Source organism: Triticum aestivum, chromosome 2B (genome assembly GCF_018294505.1).
Source record: "Triticum aestivum cultivar Chinese Spring chromosome 2B, IWGSC CS RefSeq v2.1, whole genome shotgun sequence".
Taxonomy (NCBI): Eukaryota; Viridiplantae; Streptophyta; class Magnoliopsida; order Poales; family Poaceae; genus Triticum; species Triticum aestivum.
The window spans coordinates 601,954,397-601,977,748 of record NC_057798.1 but is presented as its reverse complement, the minus strand read 5'-3'; the positions used below and the strand labels follow the sequence as shown (position 1 = coordinate 601,977,748).

Below are 23,352 nucleotides of genomic sequence, written 5' to 3'. Positions count from 1 at the left end.
CGCGTTGGGCCTTCGTTTTTGTCCGCGCCGATCCAAACAAACTCTGGCGGACGATTCGGCGCGTTGGAGTTGCTCTAATAACCTCGAAAAAAGAAGTGCCGGATGCAACGAATTTACGTCGGACGCTCGCTACACCGACGAGAACTGTATCCAACGCCGAGCCGCTAGCGATTCATAGGAACAGATTGTGATCCCATCTCACGTGTGCCGGTCGATAGAGACGACAGGGGGTTTCCCACTTTAAGGCCAACACGCATCCCGGTCCAGCAAGCAACGAGCCAACGAATCGCGTGCCGTGCCGGTGGCCTTCCCCTTTCCATTCGCACTCACCCTCTCTCCCTCCTAGTGCCCCCACCCCACCACCCGCGCAGATCGCCGCGTACTAGCACAGAGAGAGCGAACGCGGGTTTGCCTCCCATGGAGACGGGGAACGGGCCCGCCCTCCAGCCTCTGCTGTGCCTCGCCTGGCTCGCCGCCACGCTCCCCATCCTCGCCGCCGCGCTCCCCATCCCCGCGGCCGCCGGCGGCCGCTTTCTACACAGCCTCCTCGCGGCCTTCTCCTCCCGCGGCAAGACCGTCAGGCCGTCCTCCTCCTCCTCCTCTTCCTCCAAGGCGGTAAGATCATTACCTCGGTTCCCGCTTTGCCTTTTTATGTTCCCACTCATCTCCCATAGGCTGCAGCCTGCCTCAGCTCTCGGCAGGATCGTAACTCTGTAAGGTCATGACAGAATTCGGGCTTAGCAAAGCCGTTGGTTCTGAAGTTTTGATGCAATGTGCTATCTGGTTAGGTAAAGCATTAGACGAGTACCCTACTCCATATATTGAAAAATTATGTACAAAAGGGCGTTACAAGGAAAAGAGGCAAAATTGCAGTGTTATCAACCCACGATTGAAGTTCAATGTAGCCTTTTCCCTTCACTCCATGGACAATCAATGGTCTCTCTATCTTGAAGACTTTGATACAATGTATTTCGGAAGATTACTTGGATGAAAAGGAGATTGCGGGTAGATTAGAAGCTCCTGTCTCTTTCTTTGAATTAATAGAAGGAGATTATGGGTGGATTAGAGAAGCTCCTGTCTCTTTCTTTGAATTAATAGAAGGAGATTGTGGGTAGATTAGAAACTCCTGCCTCTTTTTTTGAATTACTGAAATTAGACGTAAAAATGCCCCTGCTCCACTAAAATTCCTTTTGTTACTAACTGGGAGTGAGGCAGGTTCAACCTTCCAAGTAAAAGAACATTTCATACTTTAGACGAACTATGAGATGAGTACATGATATTTGGATGATTGTGAAGCTAACCTATGTTGTGTCCATTTTTACTACTCTTTGCTGCTTTACAATGATATGTGTTATACGTCTCTGACGGTCTACATGTCACATATATTGTTTATTATTTAAATATTAATCAAGCAACCCATGGGTAAACCTCTGGCAAAAAATTAAAACAATAGCTGACTCATGACAAATCGGATTATGCGCAGGTTCTGGTAATAACTCATGGGTAAAAGTTTCTACCCATCGGTTATTCTCAGGTACCTATGTGTATCCAAACCCAGGGGTAAAACTGTCATCTTTATGTAGATTTTTTTGATTCATATATCGTACATTTGTCTTGTATTCTACTCAAGTTCTCATAAGCATCAGAAACTGAATAATCTTTATGAAATTGCAGAAGTTCACAGTTCCACAGAAGTACTTCTTGCATTTCTATGTGGTGGGAGTGGCGGTGACAACAAGCTTGCTGCTTGCAATATGCTTCTATGCATATATGAAAATGACACCGCTGTTGCCAGAGCCATCGAGTTACTCCACAATCGCTAGCCATCTTATTGGGTCAAATTCGTTCTCTTTTGGGAGTGTCCTGTCGCGCACCATGGAACACAAGTATCGTGTCTGGCGGACTGTCTTTGTACTTCTATTGATGGAAATTCAGGTGCTGAGACGCCTGTATGAGACTGAAAATGTGTTTCACTACAGCCCATCAGCTCGGATGCACATTGTAGGATATCTGACGGGTCTATTGTAAGTTCCACATTGGTTAACTAACATTCTGTTCTAGAATGTTGCATAGTTGTTAATATGCTAGCTTGACTAAATACTTTCTCCTTTTCTTCCTTCTAGAGTTCTAGTCCTTTCTATTATATCACATGCCTTTTCTGTTAGGTTTTGTTATGGTTATTTTCTGTAGTTCCAGGCTTGTACTTTATCAACAAAATATGCAAGTGGATGGTACTCCCTCCGTCCGGAAATACTTATCCTCGAAATGGTTGTATCTAGGACAAGTATAGATACATCCATTACATCCATTTTATTCATTTCTAGGACAAGTATTTCCGGACGGAGGGAGTATAAGTTAAGGCATACTTTAGTTTACTGGATGATTTGACCACTGGTATGTAGTTCTAATTTTTTACCACCTATCAATTAACAGAACAGTTATCTTTTTTACCTTTTTGCATATATTCTTTGATTTCTTGCTTTTTATAACGTCGGTCTTTCAGTAAAGGTTTCTTTGCACAAGGATCATTGCATTGCTCTTTCTTTTTTCTGCAACAACTTGGATTGACTTACAATTTTTTTTTTCCTGCAGCTATTACACGGCTGCACCATTATCTCTCGCTAGCTCTTGTCTTCCTGAAGCAATAGATTTTATCCGAGGTCAAATAGTTGAGTTCATAGTAAAAGGTCGTGCAAGAATGCCAGACCTAGTCATTGATTCACCCTCTCTCCTAAAGCCTCTTTTAAAGTTGGGGTGGTGCCAGTGGATAGGTGCTATTATATTCCTTTGGGGATCCCTCCATCAGATCCGTTGTCATGCAATTCTTGTAAGTACTAGCTTCTTTCAGTGAGCCTAGAACCAGAGCCAGATAACAAATATTAGTTGGTTTCTAGTCTGAATGTGAACATGTTTACATATGCGAGTTGCAGCACAAATGTTCAAAAACGAAGCATCTGCCAATGTATTGAGACTTAAAGTTGGAACGACTAATAAAACCTGCTTCCTGAAATCCTATAGTTATGTCTTGTTGGAATCGTTTTGCTACTTTAGATTTGATGGAGTGGAATTCATTTTGCAGTAGAAAATAGCAATCCCAAATACTTTCTTAGCCAATGAACATCAGGAACTCTCCATAAAGGATCATACCATATTTTTCTTAAGAGTCTTAGTAGCATCATGTAGGTTTATATTCAGATTGCATAATCTTCTCTTAGGTTATTTGGTATGCATATTTATGTCCTTCAGGCAAGAAACTGCACCATTCAGCATCTTTTCCTTGCACACTTGGGCCAGAGTCTTCCAGATTTAGTAATTTTTTCCGAATCCATTGCTTTCTGTTTACCATTTTGACAGGGATCGTTGCGCGAAAATAAAGATTCTGATGAATATGTTATTCCTTGCGGTGACTGGTTTAGTCGTGTGTCTTGCCCTCATTACCTTGCTGAACTAGTAAGTGCCTCCATTCTTCTCCCGTATTCAGCACGCACATGCTTTTTCACGAATATGGCTGGTGACTGACAGTGCTTTTACAATGCGAGTACTAAACTAATCATATCTAAATTAGGATAGTCAATTGAAATCATAAATGAGGGTCCTGTGATGGATTTTCATTGGTGAAGCATTGCTGTGCGCAACTCCTGATCAGGTTTTGATCGCTGGCGGGAGTGGATGAAGGACAGAAAACCTTTATGTTGCTTCTGATGGAATTGTTTTATGCACTGTTTGATGTTACTACAAAGTACAAACTTATCAAATTTGTTTGGTTCGCCATTTTTTGCCAGCCTAATTCACAGATGCAGAATGACATTTGACCATATAAATTTCCCATAGAGAAGTAGGCAGCCTTACATTTAAACCAAACAATCTGTAAATAGCCTAAAATGATAAAATATTATATCATGGGGAGAGTTCCAAATTATCCCACTGTTGTTGAGTAAGTGAACCTAACATAATAGGATAATCCTTTAGCATAATCCTTTTCTTTTCTGTGGTTTGCCTTCACTCCAACTCGGTGCCGAGTGTTAGAAAATATGCAACCTGTATTCCCTTGTGGCCATAGGCCAGTATATATACATGTACAAGTGCAGGAAATATGCAGAAAACCCCTTTACAATGGGGTAAATACAAAAGGCTACATGACTATATATATAGTACTATAACACCGAGCAGCTGGCAGAAAAAAAAACTCTTATGGATTTGAAATTGGTATCTCATTAGCATCTATGGCTGTTTTTTGTTTTACAGGTTATATATTTGGGCATGTTGATGGCTAGTGGCGGATCAGACATTTCAGTGTGGTTCCTGTTCATTTTTGTGGTATGCCTCACTAAGTTCTGTTCCAGTTGCATTCAGAATCGCATCAACTCGTGATTATTGTATCCTTTCAGTGTTTTCTATCATTCCAGCTGATTAAACTTTCCATTTTGTGCAGATAACAAACTTGTCATTTGCAGCAGTACAAACTCATAGGTGGTACCTCCAAAAGTTTGAAGACTACCCCCGCTCTCGCTATGCTATCATTCCATTTGTATTGTAACATCTACAAGCATTCCTTCTGTGCAGTAAAAATCTGTGTGTTCTGGCTAGAATGCACAAGCCCGGCATGTAAAAGATATTCATGTAAATGTGACAGCATGTAGGTTAAAATGTTGTGTTGTGTGACTTGAAATACTTACAAGGGTTCTATTTCCAGTTGTAAATTACTAAGATACATACTAAGGTAGTTGGGTCCTGGATTTGTAGTAACCTTTATGGACATATTAAGGATTAGTAGAAAATAAAGTCCTCACAGAACCCGAAGCATGCCAAATTTGACAACTAGGCTGATATAAGTTACGGACTCGAGAAATCCGACATATCATGGTGTTACATCTTATAAGTCATCTTTGATGTTCCATGAAGATGGTTTGTTTTCACCTGGAAATGTTCATGTGTTTCTGGTTCAAATCTCTGCTAAGAAGGCGCCCTGTCATTCACCCTGCAGGCCAATCTTGCTGCAACTATCACTTTATTTCGTCGATCATGTTCACCTGAAATTTAATCATGTTTTCTGCTGATTCTTGCAGTGTGTGTGTGTGTGTGTGTGTGTGTGTGTGTGTGGCTCAGCAGGTCTGGGACTGAATGTTGATTCGTTCAAAGTGGAAATGCATAAGGCTTAAAAGAATGGAGACTTGCAGTGTGTGGACTGAATATTGGTGTTTCTGCCTATTGTTGCAGTGTGTGTGGCTCGGCACTCAGCAGGTCTGGGACTGGAATGTCCATGCGTGCAAAGTGGAGATGCATAAGGCTTAAAAGATCACCCGCGGAGCACCTTTGTTTTTGTTTAAAGAACACCAGCACAGGTTACTCGAGTGGGATCATCCAGTGCCGGCTCCGCCTTCTTCTGTGCCTCGAATGAGTGCAATTTGCTAGTATTATTACAAGCTTTTATTTTTTCTGGAAAGATGATATGATTAGCTAGCAAGTTAACGACGATCGGCATAGCTTATCAGGGTTCAGTGAGCCGTTTAAGCTGAAGAGAAAATTCCTTTAGAGTGCACCGGCAGATCGGCACTAGCTGCACATTCCAGCCCAATCGAACGGCCTAAAGTTAAGCCACTCACTCATACTGGGTGCCTGGAAAGTGCAGCGCCGCAGTTAGTGTAGTACTATAGGGAGATATCTGAAGAACACACTGAAGTCATGTTGTCTAAAGCTAAGCCACTCATACTGGGCGCCCTTTACCATTTCCAGAGCACTCATTCCGGCAGTAATCAGGCCGGTCGCCATCGATCTAAAACCAGAACAAAAGTGTGCCGGCACCGGCAGAAGAAACACGCAAAAGATGGCCGAGGAGAGAGCCGACGGAGGGCAAGGCGCCACCAACCCACAGCACTAGTTACTCATGCTCCTCACCTGGGCCGGGCGAGAAAGCACATCCATCATCCATGGCCTCGCGGGGAGGGGACACGCCCCCTGTCTTTGCCCGGCTAATCCTCCCCCCCGGACATGTGTGTGTTGCCGCACTTGCAGAGAAGTCTTGTCTAATTAGTTTTAATACTACTACTAGTAGTAGTACGCTTGTTAACTTATTGGCCTTGTTCTTTCCCCGGGCCGGCACGCACCATGGCGTGTGCGTGCATGCACCTTGATTAGTCGCTAGTGGCTCGATCGGCAGACACCATGAGAGCTGGACATCATTTGTTCCCAAGTGCTGTAGTGCTGGTTATGCTTGATTGATTACAGGAGCTGGTGACGTCGCCGGGAGTTGGTGCCTCCACGAATCACTGAAATAACTAGCAGAGGACAGTGAGGTTTGGATAGAGTAGGCGCTAGAGAGTAGAGACCCCATGTTGACGAAAATCGAGCGGGATGCGCCCTCAAAGTCTCGATCAAGCACACATTTACAAGTGCTAGCACTAGAGTGGGCGGGAGAAAAGAAAGGAATGTGAGCACTTCCATGAGCGTGGACGAAGCTGGCTGTCCGCATGGGGCATGGGCCATCCAGTTCAGATTACGTTCCCAACGCCGTTGATTTCTCTCTTTGGAACCAAACATGAGATGAGAGCGACGTGCGTTTGGTGTGCGAGCAACAGATAACAGTCCAAGCACCGGGACTGCCGGCCTGGACGGTCATGGCACGGGCGCCAGTCGTCGCAAGACGACGAGCGAAATGGCGACGGAAGCCGCTTGCTTTTTTTTCCGTTTCCCGCTCGTTTGCGGTTGAAGGCTTGAAGCTAGCCGCCGCGCTAGCGTGCTAGAAGCAGCACTTAATAATGGGCGACGCAAGGCCTGCACTTAGAGCGTGTCCAACGCCCAGGTTTTCAATAGTGCGAAATGGCGTGAGCTCTCTTACTTACGTTTGCGCGCGACTCACACCAGCACGTACGTCCGCGTCCCAACATTTATTGTTTTTTTCTTCTCTTCAATCAATGTGGCAACGTACAGTGATGTACTACTACATATTTAGTAGGATTTTTCTGAAGTGGCCACACTCAGACAACTACTCTTCGTATTCTCAGGGAGCTTAATAGCAGGGCTCACAATAATGCAGCTAGAGCTTACTCTTCGGCATCCAATACTAGCCCTGTCATGGCTTGTAATAGCAGGTCTCATTTAGGTAGGTGACCACTGTCCTATGCTATTGAAGCTAGGCAGTCTAAACATCAACCACTGTATAATCATGGATATAACGTGTTTTTCAGATTAATGAAAGGCGACTGAGGTCGGTTAGAAGTTAAGCTGGAATAAAATGAGTATGCATCATTTATTTATTTTTTAAAAATGACACATTTGTTAAATTAAAATGTAGTATCAAATGAATACAAAGTATGGGAGCAAACATCAGACATCTTCATGATTAGGATGCATACAACAAAACTCAACACACACAGACACACTGAAAAAAACTGAGTGAAACTGTTCCTGGTCATCTGCTTCAAGCACGTACACACCATCATAAGTAATTGAACTATTTTGTTTTGCAAATTAGCCACTACATCGTGATGTAAGGCCCATGTGTGGTTTGCATTACAAAAGACTCGATACAACTGCCATGATCATGACATGGTTTCATACGAATCATACACGGCTCCACTAACTCATGACATACATATGACTTGACTACCTTATGGGCATACATGACCTGCAATTCTAAGCTTGGACCTCGCGCATCAAGATGTCTTCATCATTGTCATCACCTAGAACAAGCTCCTCTGGGTCCTCCTCCATCTTGTTGCTACTTCTAAGCTGTGTTGGGATTCTCTCGAAGAGCAGAGCGTGATGCAATGCAGTAGAGATAAGTATTTTCCTCAATTAAGAACCAAGGTTATCAATCCAGTAGGAGAACCACACAACACCTTGTTAGCGACACCTACTCACAAATAATTAATACTTGCACCCAACGAAACAAGGGGTTGTCAATCCCTTGGCGGTTACTTGCAAAGATCAAAGCTTTTAGTGATAGATAGATAAACAAAAACACAAAATAAAATAAAGTAAATAAAATTGCAACAAGGTATTTTTGGATTTTAATATATGATTAAAATAGACCCGTGGGCCATAGTTTTCACTAGAGTCTTCTCTCTTGAGCATGGCATACTATGGGTAACAAATTATTGTTGGACAATTGATAGAAAAGCGAATAATCATGACGATATCCAAGACAATGATCATGTATATAGGCATCACGTCCGAAACAAGTAGACCGACTCCTGCCAACATCTACTACTATTACTCCACATAACGACCGCTATCCAGCATGCATCTAGAGTATTAAGTTCATAAAGAACGGAGTAACGCCTTAAGCCAGATGACATGATGTAGACAAAGTAAATCCAATCAATATGAATAAGCCCCATCTTTTTATCCTTAATGGCAACAATACAAGTACGTGTCATGTCCCCTTCCTTCACTGGGATTGAGCAACGCAAGATCGAACCCATCACAAAGCACATCTCCCATTGCAAGATAAATCAATCTAGTTGGCCAAACCAAACGGATAGATCGGAGAGAAATACAAAGCTATAACAATCTAGTTGCATAAAAGGGTTCAAAGAAGACTCAAATAATATTCATGGATAATCTGATCATAAACCCACAATTAATCAGATCCCAACAAACACACCGTACAAAAAGGATTACATCGAATAGATCTCCAAGAACATCGAGGAGAACATTGTATTGAAGATCAAAGAGAGAGAAAACCATCTAGCTACTAACTATGGACGTGTAGATCTGTGGTAAACTAATCACACATCATTGGAAGGGCAATAAGGTTGATGAAGAACCCCCTCCGTGATCGATTCCCCCTCTGGCAGAGTACCAGAAAGGTCTCCAGATGGGATCTCACGAGAGCAGAAACGTGCGGCCGCAAAAAAAGTATTTCGGGTGGCTCTCTGATGTATTGGGAATATTCATGAATTTATAGATGTTGAATTAGGTCAATAGGTGCCACGAGGAGCCCACAAGCCTGGTGCCCCCCTCGGGGCGCGCCTCCCGAGCTTGTCGCTCCCTTGTGGTTCGTCAGTTCTTCTCTCGAACCTTCTAGGGTCCCTTCTGGTTCAGAGAAAATTAATCCAAAGTTTTCTCTCCGTTTGGACTTTGTTTGATATTGATTTCCTGAAAAGTCAAAAAGAAGCAAAAAAACAACAACTGGCACTGGGCACTAGGTTAATAGGTTAGTCCCAAAAAATGATATAGAATTGCATATAATTGCATAATAAACATCCAAGATTGATACTATAATAGCATGGAACAATAAAAAAATATATACATTGAAGATATATCAAGCATCCCAAGCTTAATTCATGTTCGTCCTCGAGTAGGTAAATGATAAAAAACAGAATTTTTGATGTGGACTGCTACCTATCATATTCACCATGTAATCTCTCTTTTGCAGCATGAATATTAAGATTCGAATGATTCAAAGCAATACTCTATAATTTGACATGAAGACATAAATACTAAGGCATACCAACAAACAATCATGCATTTCAAAATATCAATGCTAAAGAACGTTATCTCTACAAAATCATATAGCCTTGTGATGCTCCATCTTCTTAACACAAATTATTTATCATGCACAACCCCGATGACAAGCCGAGCAATTGGTTCATACTTTTTAACGGGCTTCGGCTTTTTCATCCCTCACGCAATACATGAGCGCAAGCCATGGATATAGCACTACGGGTGGAATATAGTATGATGACAGGGGTTGGTATGGAGAAGACAAAAAAAGGAGAAAGCCTCACATTGACAAGGCTAATCAACGGGCTATGGAGATGCCCATGAATTGATGTTAATGCAAGGAGTAAGTATTGCCATGGATGCACTAAGAGCTATAAGTGTATGGAAGCTCAAGAAGAAAACTAAGTGGGTCTGCATCCAATTTGCTTGCTTGTTAAGACCTCGGGCATTTGAGGAGGCCCATCATTGGAATATACAAGCCAAGTTCTATAATGAAAAATTCCCACTAGTTATATGAAAATGAAAGCATAGGAGACTCTCTATATGAAAAACATGGTGCTACTTTAAAGCAAAAATGTGGAAAAGGATAGTAACATTGCCCCTTCTCGCTTTTTCTCTCATTTTTTCTTTTCTTTTTTTGTTGGGCTCTTTTTGGCCTCTTTCCCCCCTCACTTGGGACAATGATCTAATAATGAATAATGATGATCATCATACTTCTATTTACTTACAACTCAAAATTACAACTCGATAGTAGAACAAAATATGACTCTATATGAATGCCTCTAGCGGTGATGTGCAATGATCTAGCGTAACATGCATAAAAATGATGAACGTTGGCTAGGCCACAAGTACTATGATTGCTATATAATCATGCAAAGCAATATGACAATGGTGATGTGTGTCATAAAAACGGAACCGTGGAAGTTGCATGGCAACATATCTTGAAATGGCTATGGAAATGTCATAATAGGTAGGTATGGTGAATGTTTTGAGGAAGATATAAGGAGGCTTATGTGTGATAGAGCGTATCATATCACGGAGTTTGGATGCACCAGCGAACTTTGCACCACATCTTGAGGTGAGAAAGGGCAATGCACGGTACCAAAGAGGCTAGCAAATTGCGGAAAGGTGAGAGTGCGTATAATCCATGGACTCGCATTAGTCATAAAGAACTCACATTCTTATTGCAAAAGTATATTAGCCCTCGAAGCAAAGCACTACTACTTATGCTCCTAGGGGGGTAGATTAGTAGGAAAAGACCATAGCTCGTCCCCGACCGCCACTCATAACGAAGACAATCAGTAATAAATCATGATCCAACTTCATAGCATAACGAGAGACTGTATGTGCATGCTTCGGCAATCGCAAACCTTGACACCAATATTCTTAAAAAACTACAAGTACCTCCCACATATCACCATCTTTATATTGCAAAACTATTGCAAGGAATCAAGCTTATCATATTCAGTGATCTACATGAAAGTTTTAATTATATCCCTCTTGAATACCTATCATATTAAGACAAAATTCATACCCGTGCAAATTGCTATCACTATTTATCAACTCCAAAAATAATATAAGTGAAGCATGAGAGTGCACTATTTATTTAAAATATAACCACCGCTGTGCTCTAAAAAATATAAGTGAATCACAAAAGCAACTGCCTAGCTCAAAAGATATAAGTGAAGCACATATAGTATTCTAAAAAATCACGAATAATGTGTGTCCCTCTCAAAAATGTGTGTCCAGCAAAGATGATTGTGGCAAACTAAAAAGAAAATAAATCAAAGACTAATATAATACGTGATGCTCCAAGCAAAACTCATATTATGTGATGAATAAGAATATAGCTCCAAGTAATATTACCGATAGTTGGTAGACGAAAGAGGAGATGCCTTCCGGGGCATCCCCAAGCTTAGATGCTTGGGGATCCTTAAACATTACCTTGGGGTTCCTTGGTCATCCCCAAGCTTAGGCTCTTGCCACTCCTTATTCCTTCATCCATCATGATCTCACTCAAAACTTGAAAACTTCAGCACACAAAACTCAACAAAAGTTTCGTGAGATACATTAGTATAACAACCAAATCACAAACTTTAGGTACTGTTGTAAACCCATTCATATTTTATTATTGCATAATACCTATTGTGTTCCAACTTCACCATGGCTTATACCCCCTGATACAATCCATATATTCATCAAAACACGCGAACAATGCAACGAAAACAAAATCTGTCAAAAACAAAATAGTCTGTAGTAATCTGAATATTGACTATACTTATGTAACTCTAAAAATTCTGAAAAATTAATAAAATGCAGAAAATTTGTATCTCAATCATGTGTAAAAAATCAGATCAAAATCGCGTTCCAGTGAATTTAAACAATTCTTCTACTCGGCACAAAACCTTTTGTTTTCTCACAGAATCAAATCAACTACCATCCAAATCATCCCAAATGCTTTACTTGGCACACACACTGATTTAAACACAGAAGCACAACCATAACAGTAGCATAATTGTGTGCACACCAAAAAACAGGAAAAGAAACAAAAAAATAAGATAACTATTGGGTTGCCTCCTGACAAGTGCTATTGTTTGTACGCCCCTAGTTAGGCGTATGCATGGTTTCAAGTGTTGTCATCTTTAAAATTAATTCAATCAAGGAAATATTCCCTAGAGGCAATAATAAAGTTGTTATTTTATATTTTCTTATTCATGATAAAGGTTTATTATTCATGCTAGAATTGTATTGATCGGAAACTTAAATACATGTGTGAATACATAAAGAAATACCGTGTCCCTAGTAAGCATCTACTAGACTAGCTCATTGATCAAAGATGGTTAAGGTTTCCTAACCATAGACATGTGTTGTCATTTGATAACGGGATCACATCATTAGGAGAATGATGTGATGGACAAGACTCATCCGTTAGCTTAGCATATGATCGTTCAGTCTATTGCTACTGCTTTCTTGAATGTCAAATACATGTTCCTTCGACCATGAGATCATGCAACTCCTGAATACCGGAGGAATACCTTGTGTGCTATCAAACGTCACAACGTGACTGGGTGATCATAAAGATGCTCTACAGGTATCTCTGAAGGTGTTTGTTGAGTTGGCATGGATCGATGTCAGGACCCCGACTCAATAACACATCGATCTAGCATGTAACACCTCATATCACTTTGCGGCCTCACGCACGGTATTCCCACGGGTGTCGCCTTACCTTTGCCTGGGACCGTTTGCGCCTTTTGGCACACGTATATGACAGTGTCGCTAGCATCCATATGATAAGGAGCCCGGGCTGACATGGCTAGTCGTAAACCCAAAGTGGCACAGACTTACAGGGACAAGCATCCATGACCCAGCATCGAACGTGTCGGTCATCAGCGAGTGAATCCAGGCTGTAGCACTGGGCTAGCAGGACTCCGGTGAACCGGGCTGTAGCGGGCTAACAGGACTCCGGTATTCATCGCGTGACATTTCCCCGAAGGGACAGACACAAGAATGAAGAAGGACACATGCCGGCTAGCCTAAGTGTTCCGGAGCAATAGCAAGCTACCATGGCTCGGTGGAAACACTAGGAGACATTTCCCCGTAAGAGAGGCTACTAAAGATAAACAACTAGATGGTCAGATCCCACACATACCAAGCATTTCAATAACATACACACAATATGCTCGATATGTGCAAATACAACATGGCATCACAACATGACTCTACGACTCAAGTAATTTATTCAATAGGCTCCGAGGAGCGAGATATTACAAACATGGGTCTCATGACCCAACAATCAGAGCATACAAATCAAAGCACAAGCGGAAGCTATCATGTCTGGGTACAGACATCTATAACTGAAAAAGGCTGAGAAGCCTGACTATCTACCAGATCCTGCCGGGGCACAAGATCGTAGCTGAGGTAACAAGCTAAACGTCGAAGTCCACGCGAAACTACTAGTGAGACCGAAGTCTCTCTGCAAAAACATAAAATAGGCAAACGTGAGTACAAATGTACCCAGCAAGACTTACATCAGAACTAACTACATATGCATCATTATCAACAAAGGGGATGGTGGGGTTTAACTGCAGCAAGCCAGCTTTGACTCGGTGGCTATCCTGAACTACGACTGCAATGTAACTCTTTTGAGGTGGCGCACACGAGTCCACATATTCCCCATATCAATACACCACTATGGATCCGCTCCCGTCTCCCTACGAGAGCACCATCCATAGCACTCACGCTTATCTTGCGTATTTTAGAGTATCCACTTTCACTTGTCTATGAACTGATATAAGCAACCCAGAAGTCCTTTTCCGTGGACACGGCTATTCGAATAGATGATGTTAACCCTGCAGGGGTGTACTTCTTCATACATGTTTCCACCACTTAGCGTTTGCACACGACATGTGCTCGGCAGACTTCAAGCGAAAGCCGACGTGGGTGTAGACCACGACCTACCTAAACACTCAAGTCTCTAGTCCAGGTTTATCGCCTATTCGGGTTCCATCCATGAGGAGATCCGGCCGGAGTTTCGCTCACAGCCCCAAACGATGTGAACAGGGTTCCGTGACACCAAACGGGCGCCCGGTATACCCGGCCACGTGCCTACCGCATCACAGCCCACCCCTCCGGTCAGCGCTGTCCACGGCCTCCAGCATACTACAAACACCACAAACTACTTGCAACTCCTGGACAGAGGACGAGGGTGAATAAGAAGTCGAGCGGGGTCATATTTCAGGGCCCAATGTATGGTAGTAGCTGAATCATGGATCACAAACACAGAACTCAGTTCCTAAGGACGGCTTCAATGAGACAACCCACCATGTACTCCTACATGGCCTCTCACCGCTACCTTTACCAAATCGTGTTCACACACTTAGCTCACACACAGTAGGACATGTTCACACACCTCTGATTCATCCCCGATGAATCAGACCTGACTCAACTCTAAGCAGTAGCAGGCATGACAAACAAGCAAGAATGAGTAGGCACAATAGGGCTCAAACAACTCCTACTCATGCTAGTGGGTTTCATCTATTTATTGTGGCAATGACAGGTCATGCAGAGGATAAAGGGGTTCAGCTACCGCAGCAAGTAATAGTTGAATCGTTGTTGTCCTAATGCATTAAAAGAGAGCAGGAGCGAGAGAGTAGGATTGTATCGGAATGAACAAGGGGGTTTTGCTTGCCTGGCACTTTTGAAGATAGCATTGAGTCTTCATCAGTGTCAACGATCACATCATCGGTATCACGTCTATCGAGAGGGGACAAATACCGGCAACACAGAAGGGAACACAATCAATGCAATGCACAATATGATGCATGATCATGACATGGCAAAATGAATGTGTTTTGAGCTAATGCAACTAGCAACAGATTAAATGAAGTTGGTTTGAATACAAGATTCAAATTCAACCTCCATATGTGATTATTTAAATGCCCTTTATATGATTTGTGCTAAACAGCATCTATAAGTTGTTCTAACATTCATGAAAATGGTACAGATGGATCCCTTGAATTTTTCTGATAATTTTTCATATATAAATTATTTAATTTGGAGTTACGGTTGAATTACTATGAATTTTTGAAGTTTTGAACATTTTCTGGAATTTCCTGAATATTTAGAATTAAAATAATTCCAGAAAATGATTTAACTGCGTCAGCCTGACGCCAGCATGACGTCAGCGAGTCAACGGCCAGGTCCAGGTCAAACCTGACGTGCGGGGTCCACACGTCAGTGACACAAGACCTAATCCCGGTCAAACCCAGCGCTGACTGGGGTTTGACCAGGGGTGGGGCCCACAGTCAGTGGCCTAGGGGGTTGGTTAGTGCGTCATTAGTGGCTAAGGACAGCGCCACGTCACTGGCCACCGGAGTTCGGCCGGCAGCAACCCGAAACGCGGCGGAGGCACGCCGGACTTGCGCTAGGGGCATCGGATTCGCGCGCTGAGGGCACCGGGGTGTAGCCCGGGCTCTCCCGCATCTGATGGGGTAGGTGGGAGGCTGCGGGGACGCCGGGGCTCGTCGGAACGGAGCTCGCGGCGGCGCCGATGTTCGGGTGGTAACGGGTTAGCTGCTGCGGCATGCAAACGGGAGGGGGCTTGCGCTAGGAATGGTCTACGGAACGTTGCGAACGCGTTAGGCTCGCTGGGGTGACCAAATGGTCACCGGAGCTACGTCGACGACGAGCTCGGGCGGCGGCGTGCTACGGGCATCTATGAAATGGCGGCTACGGCGAGCGGCAAGCCACGGGGTTAGGGGCAAAACGTACAGGAGCTCACGGTGGTTCGGATGAGGTAGATGACGAGCTCGGGGAGGCGGAGACGATGGCGAATCGGCGGTGAAGATCCTCGGCGGCCGGCGATGGGGAAGATGGCGTGGGCGGCGATGCAGGGCTGCCGGAGGGCCGTGGATCGGTAGGGAGGGAGAGGGGGTCGAGGCGGAGCCTTTGAGCGCATCGGCGAGGCTAGGGGTGGCCGGTGGCCATGGGTACGGCGACGATGACGGCGAGCTCCGCTCGGTTGTGTGCGCGAGAGGGGAGCAGAGGAGGGGATGGTGTCCAGGGGGAGAGGATGAGGGCGAGGGAGAGCGAGAGGGGGTCGGGTAGGCGCGTGGCGTCACCAGGGCGTCGAGGAGGAAGCAGGAGGTGGCCAGGGGAAGCAGGAGGTGGCCGAGGCCTCTCGGGCGCGCGCCACGCCTCGCCTCTGCCTACTGGCAGAGGAAGACGACAGGGGGGAGTGAAGATGGGCTGGGCCGTGCTGGGCCAGGTAAGTGGGCGGCAGGTAACTTCCTTCTCTCTCTCTCTTTTATTTCTTTTCTATTTCTATTTTCTGTAGTTTGTTTTGATTTGACTTAAAATATCAAATCATTTTATAAAATCCTGGAAACAATTATGGGTGCTTTCTGAATTATTTCAGTGACCCTTAACAATTTCCAACATTTATTTGAACATTTAAATTATTTATAGTGTTTAAATGCCCAAAGTCAAATACAATATGATTTAATTCAAAAATCCAAAAATGACCTAAGAATATATTCATCATTTTTGGTAGAGGTTTCCACCTTAACCAGAAATCATGAACTTTTCTTAGGAACTTTTTGGGTTTATTGAAAAGATTTTAATTCACCCTAGTTGAGTTGATTTAATGCTAGGGTTTGAACATCCCCATTCCAATTTTAGGCAAAATTTAAACATGATGCAACACATGACTAGCTAGCTCAGAGCAAACCAGAAGTTAGGGATGTGACAACTCACCCCCACTTAAACAAGAATCTCGTCTCGAGATTCAAGTGTAGGGTAAGATGAAAGGGGAAACGCAAACTAGTATAATCTTCACGATCCAGGGTGCACTTCATAAGAGTGTTGATTCAATCACCATGTTTGTCTTGTCGTCTTGTTCTGAGAACTCCAACTAGCATGACAACGAGAGGAAAGGAAAGACCCTAAAAGAATCGTTCTTCTCGAAGGTCGAACAACTCAGGATTAACTCACGGAATGAGACATAGCAACATCTCTCGAGCTGAGAGGCGAAGCACACATCCATAGGAATGGAGTGAAGCAGATGACGAAGGTTCACTAGGTAGACCACAATTCCACACCTAAGAGGGTGGTGAACGGTTGTCAATGTAGCGAGGAGTTGATACCATAACGATGCACCTTAGGGAAGGTGACTCGTAGAAATATCCCCTTAAGTGGCAAAAAGAATTACCTTTGATTCAGAGATCATTGAGACTCTTTAAACCAGCCTAAGGCAATTCTCGACCAATCATTTGGAGGGGGTCGGTGGAATGGTATACTCGGACTTGGATGATGTGGATTACCTTGTTGAAGACAACGTAATGGATGAATTTGCTTATCACCGGAAATGGAAGAGACCCATGGTAGAATGGCCCATTGGCGGTGCAAGCTAGGAATAAAATGCAAATGCTGGGAATGATTCTGGTAACTGGGGAAGGACCCAACAATAGAGAGTGAATTCACTGTTTGAAAAGGTCATAGCATTGCCGAGGAAACTGAGAGCAATCCAGGTAGTGCCGATGATAACACGTAGCGCTTGTGCGTGCTCTCAAGAACTTGAGCATTTCCACAATCATCAAGGTTTTATCAACAACCGCGTCAAGGGTGCTGACAACACAACATACTACCACGATGAATAGCGATGGACGATGCAGATGCAAAGGAAGATAACACTTTCTCAGATTTCACCTTAGCGAGGCCAAGGGAACGAAATCTGGATGATCGACCGAGAGACATTTAGCACTCCGTTTCTAATGTTCTCCTTGATGTGCTAGCGTTTTCCACCCATAGATATGGTTTGATATCTAGAACATCAAGTAAAAAGGTCGGACTTCGGGAGCACAAAAATCCATAAGGAACAACTACTAGAATAAGTCCTACGAGATCCTTATGGGGAGGTGGCCAACTTCCTCAATCAAGATATTATAATAACAGGTCTTCCGGCTGGGTGTGTTGGCCACGACATCCACTTTACCGGTTTCCGAGGGACCGATATTATAGTTTTTGGGAAATGTTCCAAACCATCATATCTGCCTGAGATTCAGATCTGGTTGGTGTCAGGATATTCCAGACTCATCGAGTCTAGGAAGAAAAACGAAAGTTTGCAACACAAATCGACGAGATGACGTTGCGAGATTCTCGGGGAATGAACTACGATAGTAAGCTCCAAAACATGAGCTGGTTCTGCTACAAACATGTGAACACGTTGTCCCAGACAAGCATGACCACGTGGTAGTCTTACAATAAAACACTACCGAGTTCTGGTTGGGAACCATCACCGTGGATAACGAAGTCCTTGCATAAGTCATATGATTAGCTCTTATGAAGGAACTTCTTCTCCTTGAACAAATCAATCAGTGGCTTGGTGTGCTCGGGACACATATGGAATGAAGGTTGCAAGTCTCCAGACCACAGAATACTTCGGACGTGTGCATGACTGATTTGGGATGATTCCAAGGAAACAAAACAATCTTCCTCGAATTCATGGCGGCAACTTGCATCAGATGCACATGAATTAGGGGAAGTCACTACTTTCATCCAAACATATGCTTCATGAACGAAACACGAAGAAATGCTTACACCAGTTTTCAACACTAGGTTGATGTTCAACATGATTCATGGGGGGAGACAAAATGCTACTGATGGGCTCAACAGCAACTCATCGGAATTTCCATATCACTGGACTTCCACCATCATGTGAACACGGTGATAGCATTGGTCAGACCAAAGATGTAATGGTGTATGCTCGAGGGATCAACCACGAGTAGGACAACATTACGAGCATCGTTGGTACTGATTTGATTTGACGATAGCCCACACTCAAATCAAGGGATTGATAAGACAATAGGTCCAGCAACTGATCACAGGGACCAATCGATGAAGATATCATCTTTCTTCAACACACACTACACAAGAATATCCCTTTGGAACGAACTAAGTCAGGCAAGCTTTTATCTTCCAACTCTCCAAGTTGTCGTTTAGCTTAACCAACTAGCTCAGGGGTATCCAACACGGATTCTTGGAGAAAGGGTGGTTTACAATAAACCATCTTGATCACGAAATCAACATAGCGGTCAGGTGACAACCTGGTAATACTTCCGAGAAGATATTCGAAAAATTACAAACCACCGATATGTTACTAAGCTCGAGAACAATCTTGCTTTTCAGGGCAAGACAATATGATCAAAGAGCGAGGGATTTGGAATAATCCTAACTCATCGATCAAGGAGTGCACCAGGAAAAGGACTAGGTAGCATGATCAACCTTAGAATGATGATTCAAAAACCAACACGCTAAAAATGAAATTATTGTCCATTAACTACCAAGCAACAAGGTTGCTAGGAGTATTGAATTCACACATCACGATTCACTTGTCGGCATTCCGGTTGCGACAACACGGAACCGAGGGATGAATAATGATGGCGAGAAGTATCACTGTACCAAGAGTTCATAGGATGGTGTGCAATTCCTACGATAATCCCGATATAAAAGATGGTAATACTCCAAGGTAGAACAGAATCAAAAGCTGGGCTGGCATTTTGATCTGCGGAGCACAATTGCTTTAACCCAATCCTAGATATGGATGAGGTACTGGAGTTTGTTTCTCCTAGTCATTCCGGAATAGAATGGCTTGACAGACCACAAGAGTAATAGGCATCGATGAACGAATGCACACATAATCTTGACTATCAATTGGTAGACGAGGGGCAGAAGACAACTAAAGAGGGACAACTCAAGGAACATACGATTTTCTGAGTTGTGGATGCATGGGTTAGCATGTCGAACGAGTTCGACATATTTCTTCCGGACAATCCATGCAGAAAGGTTGAGCTGGCAGAGTCACAACATAGCATGGAGAACTCATCGGGAGCACTCTTGTTGTCATCTTTTGGTTCGGAAGAACTCCTGCCAAGAATGGTTCATGGTATTTGGAAGAACGATATACCACGGACCTCGAGGACTATCGCAAAGGTTACTAATATCCTAAAGGAACTAGCAAACACTATCAACATGAAGTAAGTAGAGTGAATCTCGGGTTCAAAACCCAGAAATAGAATGCCTACTAACTAATAACATCACGGGATGCTTTCAAAAATAATGGCCAGAAGCATCACACTGGGAACACAGATCATGGCTAAACCACTAGATGATCCCCTAAGCACTTAGGGTCATAATAATAATTCCAACATATATGTCGAGGCAATAATTACCTCAACACACCGGTTAGTGAGCTTATTCTGACCATAAGGAACATCGGGAACGGAAAGAAAGGATTTGCAAAAGCATCAGACTATTTAGAAACCTGGGATGACTCGGACAGCATAACGGCTGTAAATGCTCAGAAAAGATTTGAGACATTCACAAAAATGGTGGCATAACCACTCAGAAGCACAATATCAAGGTTTCGAGATCAACAATCAACATACGGAAGTGATAGGAACTGAAACGAGGCTTAAGTCCAACAATCTATAAGTCTACGGATTAGTAACACGTGATCCTAATAGAAAGAAGAGAAAGTCTAGTTCCTTAACCCCGTAGGAAAGATAAGATGACTCAGATCAGAAGGGCATAAGGTATAAGGAGTAAAAAGAGCCTTACGTTCCATCCACAATCAATTCCCTTATATAACTAAAGAATTTCTAGACTCAACTTCGACCAGTTTGGCTTGGTAATCCTACAGGCAGTCAAGCTCTGATACCAACGCTGTCAGGACCCCGACTCAATGCCACATCGATCTAGCATGTAACACCTCATATCACTTTGCGGCCTCACGCACGGTATTCCCACGGGTGTCGCCTTACCTTTGCCCGGGACCGTTTACGCCTTTTGGCACACGTATATGACAGTGTCGCTAGCATCCATATGATAGGGAGCCCGGGCTGACATGGCTAGTCATAAACCCAAAGTGGCACAGACTTACAGGGACATGCGTCCATGACCCAGCATCGAACGTGTCGGTCATCAGCGAGTGAATCCAGGCTGTAGCACTGGGCTAGCAGGACTCCGGTGAACCGGGCTGTAGCGGGCTAACAGGACTCCGGTATTCATCGCGTGACATTTCCCCGAAGGGACAGACACAGGAACGAAGAAGGACACATGCCGGCCAGCCTAAGTGTTCCGGAGCAGTAGCAAGCTACCATGGCTCGGTGGAAACACTAGGAGACATTTCCCCGTAAGAGAGGCTACTAAAGATAAACAACTAGATGGTCAGATCCCACACATACCAAGCATTTCAATAACATACACACAATATGCTCGATATGTGCAAATACAACATGGCATCACAACATGACTCTACGACTCAAGTAATTTATTCAATAGGCTCCGAGGAGCGAGATATTACAAACATGGGTCTCATGACCCAACAATCAGAGCATACAAATCAAAGCACAAGCGGAAGCTATCATGTCTGGGTACAGACATCTATAACTGAAAAGGCTGAGAAGCCTGACTATCTACCAGATCCTGCCGGGGCACAAGATCGTAGCTGAGGTAACGAGCTAAACGTCGAAGTCCATGCGAAACTACTAGTGAGACCGAAGTCTCTCTGCAAAAACATAAAATAGGCAAACGTGAGTACAAATGTACCCAGCAAGACTTACATCAGAACTAACTACATATGCATCATTATCAACAAAGGGGATGGTGGGGTTTAACTGCAGCAAGCCAGCTTTGACTCGATGGCTATCCTGAACTACGACTGCAATGTAACTCTTTTGAGGTGGCGCACACGAGTCCACATATTCCCCATATCAATACACCACTATGGATCCGCTCCCGTCTCCCTACGAGAGCGCCACCCATAGCACTCACGCTTATCTTGCGTATTTTAGAGTATCCACTTTCACTTGTCTATGAACTGATATAAGCAACCCAGAAGTCCTTTTCCGCGGACACGGCTATTCGAATAGATGATGTTAACCCTGCAGGGGTGTACTTCTTCATACATGTTTCCACCACTTAGCGTCTGCACACGACATGTGCTCGGCAGACTTCAAGCGAAAGCCGACGTGGGTGTAGACCACGACCTACCTAAACACTCAAGTCTCTAGTCCAGGTTTATCGCCTATTCGGGTTCCATCCATGAGGAGATCCAGCCGGAGTTTCGCTCACAGCCCCAAACGATGTGAACAGGGTTCCGTGACACCAAACGGGCGCCCGGTATACCCGGCCACGTGCCTACCGCATCACAGCCCACCCCTCCGGTCAGCGTTGTCCATGGCCTCCAGCATACTACAAACACCACAAACTACTTGCAACTCCTGGACAGAGGACGAGGGTGAATAAGAAGTCGAGCGGGGTCATATTTCAGGGCCCAATGTATGGTAGTAGCTGAATCATGGATCACAAACACAGAACTCAGTTCCTAAGGACGGCTTCAATGAGACAACCCACCATGTACTCCTACATGGCCTCTCACCGCTACCTTTACCAAATCGTGTTCACACACTTAGCTCACACACAGTAGGACATGTTCACACACCTCTGATTCATCCCCGATGAATCAGACCTGACTCAACTCTAAGCAGTAGCAGGCATGACAAACAAGCAAGAATGAGTAGGCACAACAGGGCTCAAACAACTCCTACTCATGCTAGTGGGTTTCATCTATTTACTGTGGCAATGACAGGTCATGCAGAGGATAAAGGGGTTCAGCTACCGCAGCAAGTAACAGTTGAATCGTTGTTGTCCTAATGCATTAAAAGAGAGCAGGAGCGAGAGAGTAGGATTGTATCAGAATGAACAAGGGGTTTTTGCTTGCCTGGCACTTCTGAAGATAGCATTGAGTCTTCATCAGTGTCAACGATCACATCATCGATATCACGTCTATCGAGAGGGGACAAATACCGGCAACACAGAAGGGAACACAATCAATGCAATGCACAATATGATGCATGATCATGACATGGCAAAATGAATGTGTTTTGAGCTAATGCGACTAGCAACAGATTAAATGAAGTTGGTTTGAATACAAGATTCAAATTCAAACTCCATATGTGATTATTTAAATGCCCTTTATATGATTTGTGCTAAACAGCATCTATAAGTTGTTCTAACATGCATGAAAATTGTACAGATGGATCCCTTGAATTTTTCTGATAATTTTTCATATATAAATTATTTAATTTGGAGTTACGGTTGAATTACTATGAATTTTTGAAGTTTTGAACATTTTCTGGAATTTCCTGAATATTTAGAATTAAAATAATTCCAGAAAATGATTTAACTGCGTCAGCCTGACGCCAGCATGATGTCAGCGAGTCAACGGCCAGGTCCAGGTCAAACCTGACGTGCGGGGTCCACACGTCAGTGACACAGGACCTAATCCCGGTCAAACCCAGCGCTGACTGGGGTTTGACCAGGGGTGGGGCCCACAGTCAGTGGCCT

General features: G+C 43.8%; 1 protein-coding gene across 2 annotated transcripts; it reads left to right on the top strand.

Moving 5' to 3' along the window:
• The first annotated feature begins 225 nt into the window (after positions 1 to 225).
• Positions 226 to 4,794, top strand: LOC123046245 (polyprenol reductase 1). 2 transcript variants are annotated; one of them, XM_044469551.1, is made up of 7 exons: positions 226 to 312; positions 343 to 615; positions 1,675 to 2,024; positions 2,593 to 2,827; positions 3,355 to 3,450; positions 4,246 to 4,317; positions 4,433 to 4,794. In XM_044469551.1, the coding sequence occupies exons 2-7, from the start codon at positions 418 to 420 to the stop codon at positions 4,535 to 4,537; spliced, it is 1,056 nt and encodes a 351-aa protein (XP_044325486.1). In that variant the 5' UTR covers positions 226 to 312; positions 343 to 417; the 3' UTR covers positions 4,538 to 4,794. The 2 variants fall into 2 exon arrangements, with proteins under 2 accessions (XP_044325486.1, XP_044325485.1); XM_044469550.1 differs by having other exon boundaries at positions 280 to 615.
• Positions 4,795 to 23,352: the final 18,558 nt, after the last annotated feature.

Excerpts from the sequence above, each read along its gene's own strand:
- LOC123046245 (XM_044469551.1), top strand. The coding sequence starts at position 418 with ATGGAGACGGGGAACGGGCCCGCCCTCCAGCCTCTGCTGTGCCTCGCC. Across the intron at positions 616-1,674 it reads CCTCCTCTTCCTCCAAGGCG|AAGTTCACAGTTCCACAGAA; the intron begins GTAAGATCATTA and ends ATGAAATTGCAG. Across the intron at positions 4,318-4,432 it reads GGTTCCTGTTCATTTTTGTG|ATAACAAACTTGTCATTTGC; the intron begins GTATGCCTCACT and ends CATTTTGTGCAG.